At 39.0% G+C, this 17,541-nt stretch overlaps 1 protein-coding gene across 1 annotated transcript in view; it reads left to right on the forward strand.

The window, feature by feature from the left end:
- dlg2 (discs, large homolog 2 (Drosophila)) overlaps positions 1-17,541 on the forward strand; it is a 251,340-nt gene that overhangs the window by 221,944 nt on the left and 11,855 nt on the right. The window contains exons 16-22 of the mRNA XM_050040448.1: positions 1,441-1,597; positions 5,247-5,349; positions 7,611-7,730; positions 8,287-8,331; positions 12,403-12,517; positions 12,984-13,160; positions 14,831-14,906. Of these exons, the coding sequence (XP_049896405.1) occupies positions 1,441-1,597; positions 5,247-5,349; positions 7,611-7,730; positions 8,287-8,331; positions 12,403-12,517; positions 12,984-13,160; positions 14,831-14,906 (793 nt within the window). The remainder of the gene's footprint in view (positions 1-1,440; positions 1,598-5,246; positions 5,350-7,610; positions 7,731-8,286; positions 8,332-12,402; positions 12,518-12,983; positions 13,161-14,830; positions 14,907-17,541) is intronic.

Genomic DNA, 17,541 nt, shown 5'->3' on the forward strand with positions numbered 1-17,541 from the left:
CAACAGCACCAAGCCCGTCACCGAGTGCTTGTTTGATGATGAATGATCAGAGACTATGGGTTTACTCACAGACATTGTGCTGGGTATGATATACATATAAAGCCTAAACAATTCTCTTCACATTAAGTCACTTCTGCTCTCTGCATGAATGATTCCTTCATCTGTTCTGCAGCAGCTTTCTGCAAACTATTTATAATTTCCACTAAATGTCAATTCATTCTTTAGGGCATCCAAACTGCGTTGCTTTGTGATCAGAAGATGTTTTGTTATAAAACTTGCAGTGTTGTAAAGATTTGGTTGAAAGTGGCAGAGAGCAGATCGAAATTGGGGGATCTGTACTCCATTAGAAGTAACTGAACATAATTATGCTAATCAGGTTTTGGAGGCTGATTTTATTTTGCTTGTTTTTAAGGTTAGGATTAATAGTGCGAGAAGAGCTGTCACAAACTACATAGTATGTTACAGTTTAGTACAAAATGTTGTGTGTTTTTGTCAAGTTAAAACCTCCCAAGTTCCTGATAAAGCCGGAAACTTTTGATGTGTCTATAAATGATGTTGAGTCAAAGGTTGGCTTTTTGACAGTATTGAAGCAATTGGTGGAATACAGTGGACATATAATTGGTGCCTCTGAAGTACAAGAGAAGATGAAGCAAATACTCAGCAACTTTGCTTTAAAAAGCCTCAAGGGAAAGGCCTAGACTGCCCAATTATGTGGTGTCCCATCTTCATGCTACTGTAGTTTATACATTTACCAGCAGATGGCAGTATACTGCTTACTTCATGATGACATTGCTGGACTTTGCAAAAGGCAAAATACTTTGTGGATCAGTTTGCTGGATATCATTCCTGTTTGAGAATACATAAAAATAACTGCTGCCATCTTTCTCTATGTACACTGTAGGCACAGAAAAAATATATATATATATATATACACACACATATAATATATATATATATTTATATACATTTATTTATATGATATGGCCTCTGCCTTGAAGCAAATCTTATCGAAATTGGAATCTGTGGCCTAAAGTATGTCTGTATTTGAGTCAGTGACCTGAAAATGCTATGGCACCCCTACAGTGAGCTAGTGTCCCTTAGTACATGTTTGTAGACACTCTATGCATGTATCCTAGTGTGTGTGCATGTGTGAGAGAGAGAGACAGAGAGAGAAAAGAAGCCAGGGTGTATGTAAGCATGTGACGAGGTTTCCTTTTCCGTCAGAACTGAATTGGGGACAAGTGATCCTAAGTAGAGCACCATCCCCCTGTGGAGCTCCAGCAGTCTTTGAGCTCTGTTGCCTGAGCAAAGCATCACTGAGGCTTTTGTCGACGCACCGTGCGTTTGTTGTCCACCTCTCTGCCCTCTGCCGCTCGAGCTGAAGATGCTGAAACCCACCGACTCCCCCGAGCTGATGTACTATCTGAACTGTCTGTACAGGGAACCTAGGAAGGTCGTGCTCCACAAAGGCTCCACAGGCCTGGGCTTCAACATCGTGGGCGGCGAGGACGGCGAGGGCATCTTTGTCTCGTTCATCCTGGCAGGAGGGCCCGCTGACCTGAGTGGAGAGCTGAGGCGAGGCGACCAGATCTTATCGGTGAGTGCACAAGAGTCACCTCTGCCTGATATTATAGATACAAGACACACACATGTTGGACAGCATTACAAAGTGACTGAGATTACAAGACAGGAATCATTAATTGACAAGTCACCACCTGGATCTGGAGTTTTGGCTTATATGTTATAGAAATGTGTGACCTGCTGATTGAAAATTAGTATAACAGTCTTTCATGATTCAAAACAAAATCTTCATATATACAAATGTAACCGATCTTCTTACCTATTACATTATAAAAATCTTCATATCAGAGGTGATCATAAAATGAGCTAAACTAACTGAACAAAGCTTGAAATAATAAGGTTCCCTCACTGCAAGTACGGATCTACTTTTAAGATGGTCAGCTTGTTAAACCTCTTTGTTCCCGGCATATTAATAGAGAATGTAATAGTCCACTGGCCTAGATTCATTTTCAAGGCCAAACATTACCAACCTGGTGTCTTTATTTCTGTCCCTGCAGTATTTCTCCAGTATTACGAGGTGTAGTGTGTTTCTGGTAAATACTAGTACTTAATTTTATGCTGATCTTGTGGAGTGGTTAGCTTTTCAACCCCAAAGTTGGTCTGTATTTCTAGGTGTCCCATTCAGAGCCCATTTTGAGACATTATGATTGTATCCTATTATCTATCCTATTAACCCTAACCCTAACACCGCTTTAATAGGGTTACGTACGCTAAAAGAAGTGGTTGTATAAACTGTCGAACGCTACAGGTGGTATTTTACACTATGTCTATCAACAGTCATGCTTTAAGTAAATTCAGTCAATCAAAACCTGAACTCCCTGGTTCTAGCTTATCAAATGTGAAAATCTGCTGCTCTTCGCTTGAGGCTGATTTATAGTTAGACATAGGCTCCATGCAGAGCCCAGGCTGTAGCTTACGTCAGTGGTCTAAACCATTATGTTTATTTATACTTGTGTGGTGCTATCTGTGTCACTCTGCAATTAAACCTCCAAAACACTAGTTGGTAGTGGGGTTTCTGTGATGTGCTGTAAAGTTTGATTGGTTCACCTAATACATACAAAACCACAAAAAAAACATGGCTTAATAGTGACAGTCTTGAACAAAAGTACAAAATTTGGAGTACAGACCAAACAAATTGTCTTTTGCTGGACACATTTTCACCACAAATACAAAAATGCTAGCATTATTAGCATAAGTCCATAACATTTTACATTGCATTAATTTGCCTGGCAGCTAGCAGACTTTTCCTTTACTCATATAAAGCCAGGACAAATCACACACAGAACTTCAAATGCTACATTTAACAAAGGTGACATTCAAAATTTAGCTTCATTATAACCCACAAGGTTTACCAACAAAACAATTGTCTTATACAAGACATGTTTTCCCCGCATGCTAACGTTAATAGCATAAACCTATGACGTTTCCCATAGCATGAATTAGCCCAGCAGGTAGCGGACTTTTCCTCTACTCATATGACGCAAGGATAAATCACACACACGACTTCAAATGCTACATTTAACAAAGGTAGACATAATTTGGCTCCATTATAACTCGCAAGGTTCACCAACAAAATGAGTATCTTATATTAGACATTTTCCCCACATAATGCATTATTAGCATAGGCCTATGACATTTCCCTTTGTATAAATTATCCTAGCTGCTAGCAGACTTTTCCTCTACTCACATGAAGCCAGGATAAATCACTCACAAGACTTCTAATGCTATTTTGTGGGGGCTTTATTGTCTTTGCAATTGATCATTTATAATCTGTGAAATAAAAGTAAATAAAACCTTCATTTCCACTGAGGGAGATGATTTCACTGTACAAAAAGAAACAGGAGGTCTGCCTCCCGTAGTTACATTTAAGCGGAGATGCACGTTGGGCTGCTCTTTTGAAATTAAGCTAAATATCTTTGGAGTTTGAACTGACCAACGCAAGCCATTTCAGCACATTTAATTTTTCTGACATTTTAGTTGATATAACATTGACAAATTAATCAATAAGGTAAATAATTTGTAGTTGCGGTATTATTTCCTTTGGAATCTTCTCACAACAATTCAGACCCTGTCTATGAAGGGTATGGGTGAGATGCCAGGGTATGTAGAAGTTGCAACGGACTCCTGAATCACAACCATAACGCCATCAGCATTTACTGTTGTGCATTCAAGGGCTGAAAAAAATTCTTTTTTCAAAAATGATGAAGAGCTGCAATTGCCTGCACACAGATTCAGACCGCCAAAGACTAATCAGAGGAGCATCAACCTAAAATGATACTTTCCAAGTGTCTCTGCAATGTTAACTAACCAAACACACAGTATTCTGAATGAAGTGTGTGATAAAGTCCAGATATTTTTGAATTCCATACATTATCATACTTGTGACCAATGTAACAATGTCATCTATGAAAAGATGTAGTGATATTTTACCTAATCTGGGCATCTGGTGAGGTGACACATACACTTAAATTGCCTTTATGAGCAACAAGACTTTCATGTTTTGACATTGTAACAATCGCTTGATTTAATCAGCATCTACTACTGGTTTACAAAATTAGGTATTTACAGTATTCATGACTGCGGCATAACACACACACACACACACACACACACACACACACACATACACACAATAAAAATGAATGTATGTATGAGGTTGTATGAACTGACTGTGATGATGAGCAGACTGCACAGTGGGCAGTAGCTGGGAGGAAGTGATTGTTCTGCCTCATTGTAGTTAATTGTAATAGTTTGCCTCCCACACTGTGCAACAGATTACGCTGTCTCTTTGCATTGTAGTGTTATGGTATTATATAGCCTGCAGACTGTTAAATCAACGTGGCACCGTCTGACTGGTAATGTGTGTCCAATCAGCCTGTCTTGATGAAAGCAGTTAATATTCCAGCAGTGGCCTGGTTTGAAGTCTGACATTGACTTCCTCCTCACCTGTTGACCATACACTCTTTTATCTCTGCACACACTGTGTTCACATCCAGTGTGGCTCCATTTGCACTTACACCTGGGGCTGTTTGTCTGGAGCTGGTTTCAGCAGCCGGTTCTCTAATAATGTGAGGAAGTTGAACACCTGCTTTGCTGTTGTAATGAAAGATGCAGAGAAAAATAGATTAAGCCAGTCTTCTTAAACATGAGAATTGAATTCACAAATAAAATCTTGAATTTATGTGTTGCAGAAGCATTTGTGTTTACAAGCATGCACTCTGTTAAGATGCATCACACCTCTACATGTTTGTGGGTCCCTTACAGAAGTACCCATAAAGTTTGGTCAGCAAAAATAAGAGACAAACCTTGGGAAAGAGATCTACAACACTGACTTGCATTTAAGATCATAATAGATAATGTAAATAAATAAATCTTTCCCACAAGATGCCCCTTGATTTAAAATTTGTAACCTCCATTCACTGCAGCTCAACCATGGGCATTTGGCCAGATTACAGCTTTGCACATAAACCGTTATATACATATGATATTGAATTAAAAACAAAAATTTAAATTTAAAAAAAAAAGAAAGAAATATGTACCTATAGTGTGGTATCATTGTAAGGATATCGTGTATTTGCACTGGTGTTGAAAGTTTCTGCACTGTGTCCTATAAAACAGGATTTTGGCCCAAATAATCCTGTGACTTTTCCATGTTGTTTAAACAGGTAAATGGTATTGACCTGCGAGGAGCCACACATGAACAAGCAGCAGCAGCACTGAAAGGAGCTGGCCAGGTGGTCACCATCATTGCCCAGTACAGACCAGAAGGTGAGTCAGCACAAACAAGTTGCCTGTGGTGTTAATGTCCTGTTTTACCGCACAAACATGCATAGGACAATGCTTAAGTAGGTCCCCCCTACCCACTGAGTTACTTGGCTCTAATCAGACCAAGTGATGGCTCACCTTACGTTTCATCACTAACTTTATTCACTCATCATCACTTCTTTATACCTCCTCATGTTCAAAGCTCTGTTGAACAGTCACAATAGAAGCCTCACGCATAATTCTCTTTTCACATGTGGTGAAGATGGTGTCAGAAGAATTAAAAACAAAAATGTGGTTTTGATTGAGGACAAAATGACAAAACTGACCACACTATATTTAGTGGAAACAGCCCACACAGATATTGGACAAAAGACAAGAATATTGTGATTTCTACATACTACAAACTTGCAGAAAAACTGTCCTTCATATGGATTTTGGGCCCTATTTAAACAGTTTGTAGCGTATGGTCTAAAGTGCATGGCACAAGTGCACTTAGGGCGTGTCCAACCACTTATGCCAGTTAAACGGTGCATAATCTGGGCACAAAGTAAGGTGCAAGGAGCAAAGTGGTTGTATATAGTCTCTTAATTAATCATAAGTGTTTTTTTCATTCAACCAATCAGAGTGCAATCTCCTATTCCCTTTACAAGCCAGGTGCGCATACTCCTGGTGTATTGCTATTTACATGGTGGATTTGGCAAATTGGAGTAGCAAGTGGTTTTCTGCTGAGAGTAATGCAGTGAGAGCAGTAATGTCACTGCAGTAAATGTTGTGGTACATTTAAACAGCAAAACTAAAAATTGTTGTTAGAAACTTGACAGGAAACAGAACTAAACTTTGAGCTTCTGAAATAATCAATTAATTTATGCTGCTCCTCATGAGAGATTGCACACAAACTCTCTGACTGTGGAGTCGGACAGCAGCTCTGCAGCTCTGCTCTGATCTCTGCTATGTTCACATTTTAAAGAATGTCATTAATGTTTTTCTCATTAATGATGTATTATTTAACCCACCCAGAGAGTACGCACGTGCCTATGTCGGCACATCTTATTATCTGAATAATACAGCCTTTAAATAGCAGGAAAATACTGCACCATTCTGACTTTAGACCAGGTTTTTGTTGGCTGATGGTGCAGTAGATTTCTGCAGCCTTAATATAGCAATACACCAACAATGTTCCTGACCACACCTCATTTTAAACCGACATGCCCATAGGCGCACAGATGGCTAAAGTACATTTGCTACCTAAACAACGTGGGCATTGGCCGTTTAAGGGACAACTACGTTGGTCTGAATCTAACAATGACAGCTGTGTTGTGCATTGTTTTGTGCCAGGTGTAAGATAGGGCCCTTTATTTTTAAGTCTTGTCATTAATTTATATATTAAACATATTAATAAGAGGCTGTGTTTCAAAGACAGGCGCTCTGCCTCCATGTTGTGGCAGCTTCACCAACCTGCATCTCAGCTGTGGAAGTGGGAATTAGGTAGCATGAGAAAATTTCCTGCTGAGCAGATCAGAGCAGGAAAGATCTTCATTGGTTGTCAAGTTTGATGCTAAGCAGACAGTTGTACCAGCGTATAACTGAAACTGGGAACCAATGCAAGATCACTTCTCATTTCATGTTTGGTTTGACATTTTCAAATCCCAAGGTTTCTTTTGTCTGCTCATTACACTACACATGACTGCAGGGATAAATCATAAGGTTGTATCTCTGCATGGACTCTTTTATGGCTCTCCGATAAATGAGATTTGAGTCAATTTGGCCCTCTAACTGAAGTTTTTCTGTTAAGTTTCACCTTCAGAATAAGTGCTCCATGAGTCTCAGTGAAAGTGTCCATCAGCTGTTTTTCATAAAGTTATGTGCATTTCCCTAATTTATTGAATGGGTGGCGACAGGAAGCAGCTTTTAATGAGTTTACAGTTTAGTGACCATTACATGATTTTACTATTTTTATCTTTAAATGATGCATACATTGAAACTTTCTGGTCCACGGTCTTAGAGAGTTTTTTTTAAGTGTAAAGACAAGAAATGTTGAATCACTGGAAGTTTCTGAAAAGAGTTTCGAAAAGGTAATAATGATATGATCTGATTTAACAAACAGTTTTAATTCCTTTGTCCTGTAGCATTAGTATGTAGATTGTGATACCATGCGGGGCATGTTCATGCTGATTCAAGTGTACCAGACTGTCTGCCAACCTACTGTAAGTTAACATGTAGTGGATCAGACAGCGTTGACTGGTGACATGCCTCCTCTGATTAAGGTCAACAGAAGCAGTATCTACTGGAGGGCTGTAGAGGCAGTGACTCATGGTCAGAGATCCCTCAATGTCTCAGAGGTGCCAGACTCACAAACCGTCCAGACCGTTATACCAAGAGCAGTGGTGGGTGTTTGTCTCAAAAGTATCTACATCAAGGTTCTTTTCTCTCCCATCTAAAACCTTAAACATTCATCTAAAACATTCAAGTCAAAAGCGTAATCTGTGGAGTCATGGTCTCTTTATACATTACTTGATTTATGCTTAAAACATCAGTTAGACTTTTGGCAACAACTGCCTCAAGAGACTGGTTTTGGTGTTAGAGTGCTTTTGCTTCTCAAACATGATGTATTATTAAACAAATAAACAAAAAAGTTCTTGAGGGCTGACAAAAATGTTACATCCCAGAAGCTCAGACTGACTTTGTTCTGTCTCATAGGAGACTCCTAAGTTGTGAAGCAAAGATCAGAAGAGAATCTATATGACTTGGCATCTAGTTCAGTCTGAGGCTCTCTGTAATCAAGAGTTTTAATTTAGGGAGGACTCAGAAATCCGTTTCATCAAAACTCCCAACTTATTCAGCTTCTTCCGTTATTCCCCTCTGAGGTGACCTCTTACAACTGACTGACCTAGCTCTAAACCCCTCTGCATCTAACAACTGCTTTCTCTTCTTACCCATCAGAACTTGCTCTATGCTCACCGCGACGGGCCCGCTCTCCTGCACCAGGTTTGTGCCATTGGCACCTGTGGCTGCTCTGAGCTTTAGCATCACTCATCAGTGAGAGTCACTGAGTGAATGTGATCAAAGACAGTCTGTTCACTCCTCTTCACCGAGCGTTTGCCCCACTGACGCACACCTAATCCTTTCCTCTCCCAGCCTGTTTTGACTTTCACTCCCCCACTGCACATGCACTGTTTAAACCCTCCTGACTTTACCTTTTGTTCTTGTGCTCCCGGGTCGTGACCCTTCAAACAGTGTCCTATTTTCCTCCCCTTTGAAAATGTTATTAAATGATGTGCTCTTTTAAAATATAGCCTGTTATTACAAGTAAATGCAGAGACAGTTACTCATCTATTGCAGCTCAGTCTAATAGCTCCATAAAGTATATATTTTATTTCATTGAATACCTTTGTTTTAATGTTCAGCTGTCAGTCGACTTTATTGGGAGCCCTTTTCCAACAGAAATAGGTAATAATAACTGTCCACAGTCATCCAGAGTAACCAGGACACTGTCTCTGGAAAGAGGCATTACTGTTTATTTTTTAACAAATGTAAGCTGTCATTGATGTGAACCAAAAAAATCAAATTTACCTTCATTCTGTTGGGGTGAAGGCAGAGCGATCAGTAGTCAGCATCTCATGACCTCAACAAATAAATCCAAAACTATACTATTGGCAGTCTGGATTATACCTCCTGTATAGTACTGGGGGTAAATATTAACTTAAATGGTTTAATGTGCAATATTTCCACCTTTGTAAAGCTTAACATAAGTAATGTTATGCTTTACAAGCGGTAATTGTTAGCAGGTTGCTGTATTTTCATTTGAAATGTAGTCTACAGTTTTGTAGGCAGAGCATTGTGTCCTCAAAAACACAGGAAGGAGCAGGCAGAGGCTTATGGGTGCTAGGATGCTGATATCATACCCATTGTCCTCTCGAGAGTTTGCAAATTCATAAAGTACAGATGCTTGAAAGGAGCAAGTCATGTTTCTTAATTGATTTATCACACATAGGTCATTGTCTTTAGTGAGTAGACACATAAATTGTTCGGAAGATGGTGTACAATGGTCACTATTACAAAACAAGACCAGCATGGTGATGACAAGCTTTGACACGAAGCTGGTGATTCTGATTATTCACTAATTTTTAACAAAAGATTCCTACAAACACAATGGCATGTTAAAAGATTTGCAGTGTAACTAACATATAAGCTTTCTTAAAAGAGCTAAAGCAGATGTTGTATGTCCAAGGATATGAGTTCAGCCTTCATTAACAATTGGCAACAGAATTTGTGCAGTTCCTTAGATACATGTTGGATGAGCCAAAGGAAAATAAGATTATGATGATGAGGTTAGTTCAATATTTTAATAGAATTTGTAGGATTAGAGGTTGCCATATGGTTTCTTTCCCCACTTTTGTTATTCACACAAACACACACACATATTATTCACTCTTGGGATGCGTGTGTGCGTGCATGCATGCCTGGGTGTGTGTGTGTGAAGGTCAGACTAAAGTAGCTTCAGCCAAAACACTCCAATCTTCCTCCATATTTTAAATTACATTCGATTAGAATAGATTTAACTTTGTTGTCATTGCACAGAGTCCAGGTACTGAGACAATGAAATGCAGTTTAGCATTGCTGTCACCGAGGCACCAGAGTTTAGATCGGTGACAACTGAGGGGAAAAAAGCTGGAGGGCAGACAGTCTTTGGCTGGGGTCAGAGGTGTCCCTGAAGATGCTGCGCACACTCTGCAGACACCACTTTAGCTGGACAGCCTCAATAGCAGGAAATGATTCACTGAGCAGTTTCCAGCAGTTACTTTCAGATCCAAGACAGAGCAGTTGCCATACCATACTGTGAAGTAGTCGATGCTGTTGATAGTGCAGCAGGAGAAGTTCTCCAGAACAGAAGAAGTCCATCTGTTTCCTTAAGAAGAAGAGATGCTGGTGAGCCCTCATGACTAGGGTTGAAGCGTTGAGGGTCCATGAGAGGTTCTCATGAGGACACCCAGAAACTAAAAGCTGCTGACATGCTCAATCTTCATCCTGTTAATGCAGGTGGGAGTGTGTGTGCAACCTTTGGTCTTCTTGAAGTCCACAATGAGCTCCTTGGTCTTGTTGGTGTTGAGGGCCAGGTTAGTCACCTCACTGCGCTGCCAGGTGCTGGACTTCTTCCTTGTAAGCCGAGTCGTTGTTGTTGATGAGGCCAACCACTGTTGTGAAGAGAAGAGGACTCAGCACACTGCCCTGTGGGATGCCGGAGTTTAGGGTGTGAGTTGAGGAGGTTCAGTTGTCTAATCTAATAGACAGAGGTCTGCTGGTCACAAAGTCCAATTGCAGGTGTGTCTACAGCTCCAGAATAATGATATAATAATCTATGCATAATCAGATATACGTAACAACTGATAAGCCAACAAGCATACACAGCAAACAAGTCATCCTGTTTAGTACGTCCGCACTTGTCTCCGCCCCTGCACTGCTTATGAGCAGCCACAGGAGAGAGAGAGAGAGAGAGGTTTTATCCTTTCTGTACTTAGTGCTGCACTCAGCAGAGTCACAGAATTGGACTGTTTGTAGAGAACAGACAGGAGGAGCACCAGGGGAGCACAATATAAGAAAGAGACGCCAGCAGTAGAGGATTTAACATCAAAGTGAACATGCAGACAGGTATGTGAGAACTATTTCAGGGTAAGATGGGCATAAAAAACAAGAGGAAGATCACTTTAGAGTAAATAGTGTAGAAATTTCAGTTTCTAATATTGGATTGTGATTTTGCATTTTGTTGTTGAGGATTATCAAGTATGAAATGGGATCTCCTCATTTCAGTTTCCTTTGCTCTCATGTACAGGCGTAGCCTTGTTATTTCTTTAGTAGCTCATGGGATGGTCAGGGAGCACAGCAGTGTCAGAAAAAGCATGGAAGAGTTTGATGCAAGTGTGGCAGCCTGTAGACCGTTGTAGTGGGTTTTCTTGGAAAATACTGAAAAATAAAATGAAATCACAACACATTTTAGCTGTATTTACAGTATATCTCTCCTATTATTTCTCACTGATTAATACTAAAATACAGGTTGTACCGTCAGTGGTTGTCTGTGTCATGAAAGAACATGTCACGTCTCTTTACTGGTTGATCTTTTTAAGTGACAGATTAGCCAGCCATGCCTCAAGTTATCAGCTTTTTCATCCTCATAGTAACCGCACTGTCGGGTAAAGCATACTCGTCAACGGCGTGACAGGTTTCCACATCCTGACATCCACTTTTACTTTGCTGGGAGCAACTCAGTTCATGGCTTCAGACATCACTGAGTGGAAATCCAGGGAATGAATTATGTGTGGGGGCTTGTGTATTCTCAGTTTAATGGTAGATGTCTGTAATACAACACAAAGGATTGCCTTTAGAAATTTGAAAATGTCTTACATCTGTTCTCTTATGAGTAATTCCTCTAATGTGTTAAAGTAAAATTAGTAATTTTTAATATCAATTTATTTCATAGTCAAGTTTTGTTTGCAGTCACTTGCAAGGCTGAAAATGATTATTACACATGAATGGCAAAAAGTTGGTCATTGCATATAGTTTGGCATGTATTTCTCAATGATTAGATGTAGGCCACGGTAAATACACTGACTCCTGTTAAGACCACACAAAACAGAAATATAGACTGAAACTGCTTTAGTAGAACAACTATCAATGACAAATTGGTAGCAAATTACATGTCACCAACTCAGAACATATTATTCTAAAGGGTCTAAGTGTAAAAAATAGCAAAAACTCAGTGCTGAACTCTGCTGACTATTAATATACGTACATCTCTTTGTATATCTAAGCTATGTATCCATGTAATAATGGAAATGTGCATCCAGTGCAAAGCTCACAATAAAAATGATATTTAATAGCCCCTTTTTGATTATAAATTTCCATTACGCAAACCTCTACCCTTTATCTTGATCTCCACTAATTTGACTGTACTGAGAATAATAATAAAAAAAAAAAAATCAAATCTCCTCTTTCCCAGAATGTACTGAAGCCTGTGTTCTGACCTGGCTGTCAGTCCTGATCCATTCTAATCTTGTCTTGTAGAGTACGGGCGTTTTGAGGCCAAAATCCATGACCTGCGGGAACAGATGATGAACCACAGCATGAGCTCTGGGTCGGGATCCCTGCGAACCAATCAGAAGAGATCGCTCTATGTGAGGTTGGTCTTTTTAGGATTTCACCCTAGTTTTGGATGTTTAAGCTAACCTCAGAAAAGACACTGTCCATTCCATGCCCCAGATTTCTTCCATGTGATGTCTGCGCAGATATATTTCAGGCAACATGATAAAAAAATTATATGAATATCATCTTCTTAAAAGGTTGTGTTGGTTTATTTTAATACAGTGACTGAAAGATGTGACAGGGTGTGGACTGATAACACATGCACACACACATATATGTTAAAACTAGAATTGAGATCTGTGCTTAAAACAGAAGATCATTTCTTATTATAGCAGCCCCCCATGGACCAACAGTCACTATTCTCTCTGACCTGGTAAAACTGTGCTTCTAGTTTCTTACTACTGAATTAGAAAAGACATCACATGTAGGAATGACAGTCAAAAAATATGAACTGTGCATTTTCAATACTAATCCTGATAATCCTGATGTCGTTCACTGAACAGGGCACTGTTTGACTATGAAAAGTCAAAGGATAGTGGCCTCCCCAGCCAAGGGCTCAGCTTCAGGTATGGCGACATCCTCCACGTCATCAACGCCTCAGATGATGAGTGGTGGCAGGCCCGCCGTGTCACCCCACACGGGGACAGTGAAGAAATGGGTGTCATCCCCAGCAAGAGACGGTGAGCAGTGGACAGAAATCAATCTGTGGTTTCAGAGACTCTAGAAGCCCGTCGATGATTTGTGAAAAGAATATTGATTCTCCTAAAAGAGGAACAATTGTCAGTCAGTGAGGTGACAGTCTCTCTGTGATTGAAATGAAGGGAATATCTTTTAAAACAAAGAAAATATGTTCTGACAACATGAATGACAACAAGAGCGTGTCTATTGTCGTCTACACCCACTGGTGCTCCTGGAGGGAAAAAAATAATGATTTTTAAAACGAAAAAAGTATGCTCTCATCCATTGCTAGAGTGTGGCATAAGAAATCCAATTCCAGAAACTAGATATGAGCTGTTACATTAAAAGAATACACCAACACATATCAGCACACTTGTTATCATCAGGCTGTCTTGTTACACAATGATCCCAAATCAATAAGCAGTCTAATTCCACACACCTGTGTTAAAGCTGAGGTAAGCGAAATCTGTTAAATGCAAAAAAATAAAAGGGCAGAATTTGAAAATACACCTTCCTCCTGCAGCTCACCCCTGTCCTAAGCCCCTCCCACCAAATGACCAAAGACACATACACGCGTTTCATACAGTAACCCAGTGTTTCCACATACATTGATTTATTAAATCTTATTTCATTGTAGAGCTCTCTCTGTTTATCAGACCACAAATGAGACAGGAATTAGCTAGCTAGCCACCTCACAGTCCCTCCGCCTTGCTCACTGCCGCCTGTGGACTGCTTCATGGAGACAAGAGCAGGCAACAGCTCTTGAGACAGACCTTCAGTTGGCGGCTGTGGTGGCTCAAATTTGCCCAGCACTGGGTGTCACAGTGGCCTGGTGACCAATGGCAAAGCTGGATCTAATTGGCTTGTGTGTAACAGCAGCAACAGAAAGTTTGCTCAAGGCTGTCCAGATCCCTGGAGCTGGGGTTTGCGCTGGCTGATTCGAGGCTCAAGCTAACGTTAACTACATAAACATGGACTTGAAGACACAGTTGTGAGCCTTTGGCTCTAGTTAGTAGAAGGCTAAACTATTAGCAACATTTTCTTTGTATCTCTGAAACGCTTCACCCATATTGACTCGTGCTTTGTTTTGTTTATCGATTGATGATATGTATATATAAGTCCGCCTTTTTTTGGGTTACTTTGCAGTGTAAGCAGTTGTTGCCAATTCTGTAATGGCAACCTTCTCTGCAGGATTCTCCACTATTAAATCAGGCTTTCACCGAAAGGAAAAGCACGCAAATGACCTGTGATTGGCTAGAGACTCCCAACATGGCCTAGATTTCTAAAGCCTGAAAACAGAGCCAAGAGGAGGTGCAGAAGTTTAGTTTTCTCTCAGTCCATTTATATTACAATATGCCCAAAGTGTTGTATGGAATTTTTGCCCAATTACAACAAAATTAAACTGCCTACCCCCCTTTAAGGTAAACCCAGTGGACACAGGCAAGCACATATTTAATACAAGCACATAGTAGACATCAGCTCACTGGCATCATATTGCTATTCTGTGCAGCAATGGCTGAAGAGAGAAGAAATCTTAAGACTCTCAGAGTATGAGTTCTTATGAGTTCAGACACAGAGCTGCCAGAACGTTTCATAGGTCAGCGTAGTGTCAGCATGAGTAATTTCATTACATCTCTGTGGTTAATGAATGACACGGCTTTTTGCTTGGCAGGGTGGAAAGGAAAGAGCGAGCGCGTCTAAAGACTGTGAAATTCAATGCCAAGCCAGGGTCGTTTGATTCGAAAGGGGTGAGTACCTTTATGAGAGCTGCTAAGTGGCAATTTATATTAGCACATTGAAATGATGAGTCATAGTGTCGCTCAGATATAACTTCCTGTGTATAAGAAGAGGTTCATCTTGAATCTTCACAGTGACTGTATGGCTTCCATGTCAGATGTTTCTCTCACTGCAGTTTGATGTCCATTTCATCTTGTGTGTGTTTTTTCATTTACACTTACATCAAAGAAATCACATTTGTAAAAATCACCCATTGACAAAATCACCAGTTCCTCTTTCTAGTGTTAATTTATGCTTATTAATTACCATTACATGACTTGGTGCCTTTTTTTAACATGTTTGAATTTTCTGCCATTGACTTCCACCTTCCAATTGTCAGATTTTCAGCTCCAGTGAATTTTTACTTGTGAGTTTATTTTAAAGGTTAACTTTGGACACTTATTTTCATTTATATATAACTATATTAAAAATGTCAGTACGTTTTACCAGCTTTTGAGCTTAAACCACCGCAGCAGGTGTTGAGTTTTCCCCTTCACATTGTAGCGACTATATATCGAGTTTTCTAATAGGTAACAAACATGAACTTTAGGAGGAAATGTCTGAAGTTACTACACTGGAGCCTGACCACACATGGAACCCTCAAAACTGTAGCTGTGCGAATATTACACATCATCAGCAGCATTTTGTCTTCAAATGATGATATGGACAGCATATTCATGATTTGAAACCTCATCCTCTTGAGTTCCACCTTTTCTTTCCATCACTGCATGTGCTTCTTTTGTGTGCTTAAGTTTCTATGACTAAACCTCAGTTATGTTACTTTTCTCATGGCATGATTTCAGTAACTCTTTTCTCACCTTGCTTTTACTTTAAATGCCTCTGATGCAACTGTGGCACATCAAGAAGTACAGGGAGCTACAGTATTATTTCCCCAGATGGACAGAATGAAGACATTTATCTCTGGTTGTAGATGATGGGGCTCTATACAGAAATCACAACCTTATTTGTAAAGTTAGACCAACTCAGACAAAATTGTTATACTAATCATATAATGCTGAACTGAGAGTTTAACTGATTTGAAAGTAAAAAATAATGCCTGCACACTTATTCCATGCCACAGAAGTGTAACCAGGACAATATTTTTTAATCCTACTTTGATCTTCATCAGGTCAAAATGTTTACAGGTTTAGAACTGCACTGATATTTATACATAATGCACACCAATGGACTGACAAGCTCTATAATGGCCGGTGTGGTTGACCACTAAACCAACCAACTAAACCAGTCAGGGTGGTCAAACAATTTAATAAAATACATAGAAAAAGATAAATAGGGAATAAACAGTAATACAAAGGTGATACTCTAACTTATCAACATATCACTACAACAACTTAATTTAAAAAACATTATATCAAATTCATCATCCCATATATCAGTCTACATCACCTACGTTCAAAAATATATTGTATTTAATTAAATGAAAAACAGAAGAAATCTTAAATACATGTGCAGAAATTTGGTCTAAAACACCCTTACAAAAACTGAGTTTGGTCAAATCCCAATTAGGAAATAAAAAGATTATCTGACTTCCCACAATTAGCTCGTCATAATGGCTGAATGAATAGGCATAATTAAAACAACTCTGTTAAGACAAATATTGAAACCTGATTTCAAATTTGTTATCGTTGTGCAAAAAGATTTCCAAAATTACTCACACTCGAATAGCATTTACTCTGAAACACAGCCTTGGTAAATAGGCTTTGGATCTTTATGTGATAATGAATGTAAATGAAAAGGTACATTTATATTATTATTTTAATAGCTACCAAAATTAGCTACCTTGAAATCACAAAATTATATGACCAACATAAAAATATATATATATCAAATCAATCTTTGCTAGTGGAGGGAAGTGAAACTGCTGTTCAATCAAACCATTTAGTACCAACACAGAATTTATTCAGATTTTATATATTAAATTATTTAGGAATCATAAGGCTAGGCAATATATTGAATTTCAGAGATATTGTGATAAAGACTAGATATCGTCTTAGATTTTTGATCTAATAATATCATAAGTGTTGTCTTTTCCTGGTTAAGGCTGCAGTACAGTAAAATTATGTAATTTTTTCTGAACTTACCAGACTGTTCTATTATTTGCCTTTACCCACATAGTTATTAAATTCAAATTACTGATGATTTCTTTATCAAAATGTATTAATCATTGTGCAAAAATTTTGTGAAAGCACCCATAGTCAACACTATAATATTGCCACAATATTAATGTAGAGGGGTTTGCATAAAAATATTATGATATTTGATTTTCTCTCTGTGGCACAGGCCTAATCTAATGATTATATTTACTTTTGATTAATCTTTCATTATAATCTCGTACATTTTTCTATTGATTCATTTATTGACTTGATCAGTTTATGACATGTCAGAAAACAGTAAAAAAAAGTTTTAAAAATTCCCATCACACTTCACATTGTCTCCTTTTGTCAGAACAACACTCCAAAACCCAAAATTATTAAACTCACAATCATATAAAACAGAGAAAAGCAGCAAATCCTCAAATTATAGTGACTGAAAACCAGCGTGTTTGCCTTTTATGCCTAATTAAATGATCAGTTAATATCAAAATTG

The sequence above is a fragment of the Epinephelus moara genome, chromosome 3 (genome assembly GCF_006386435.1).
Source record: "Epinephelus moara isolate mb chromosome 3, YSFRI_EMoa_1.0, whole genome shotgun sequence".
Lineage (NCBI taxonomy): Eukaryota > Metazoa > Chordata > Actinopteri > Perciformes > Serranidae > Epinephelus > Epinephelus moara.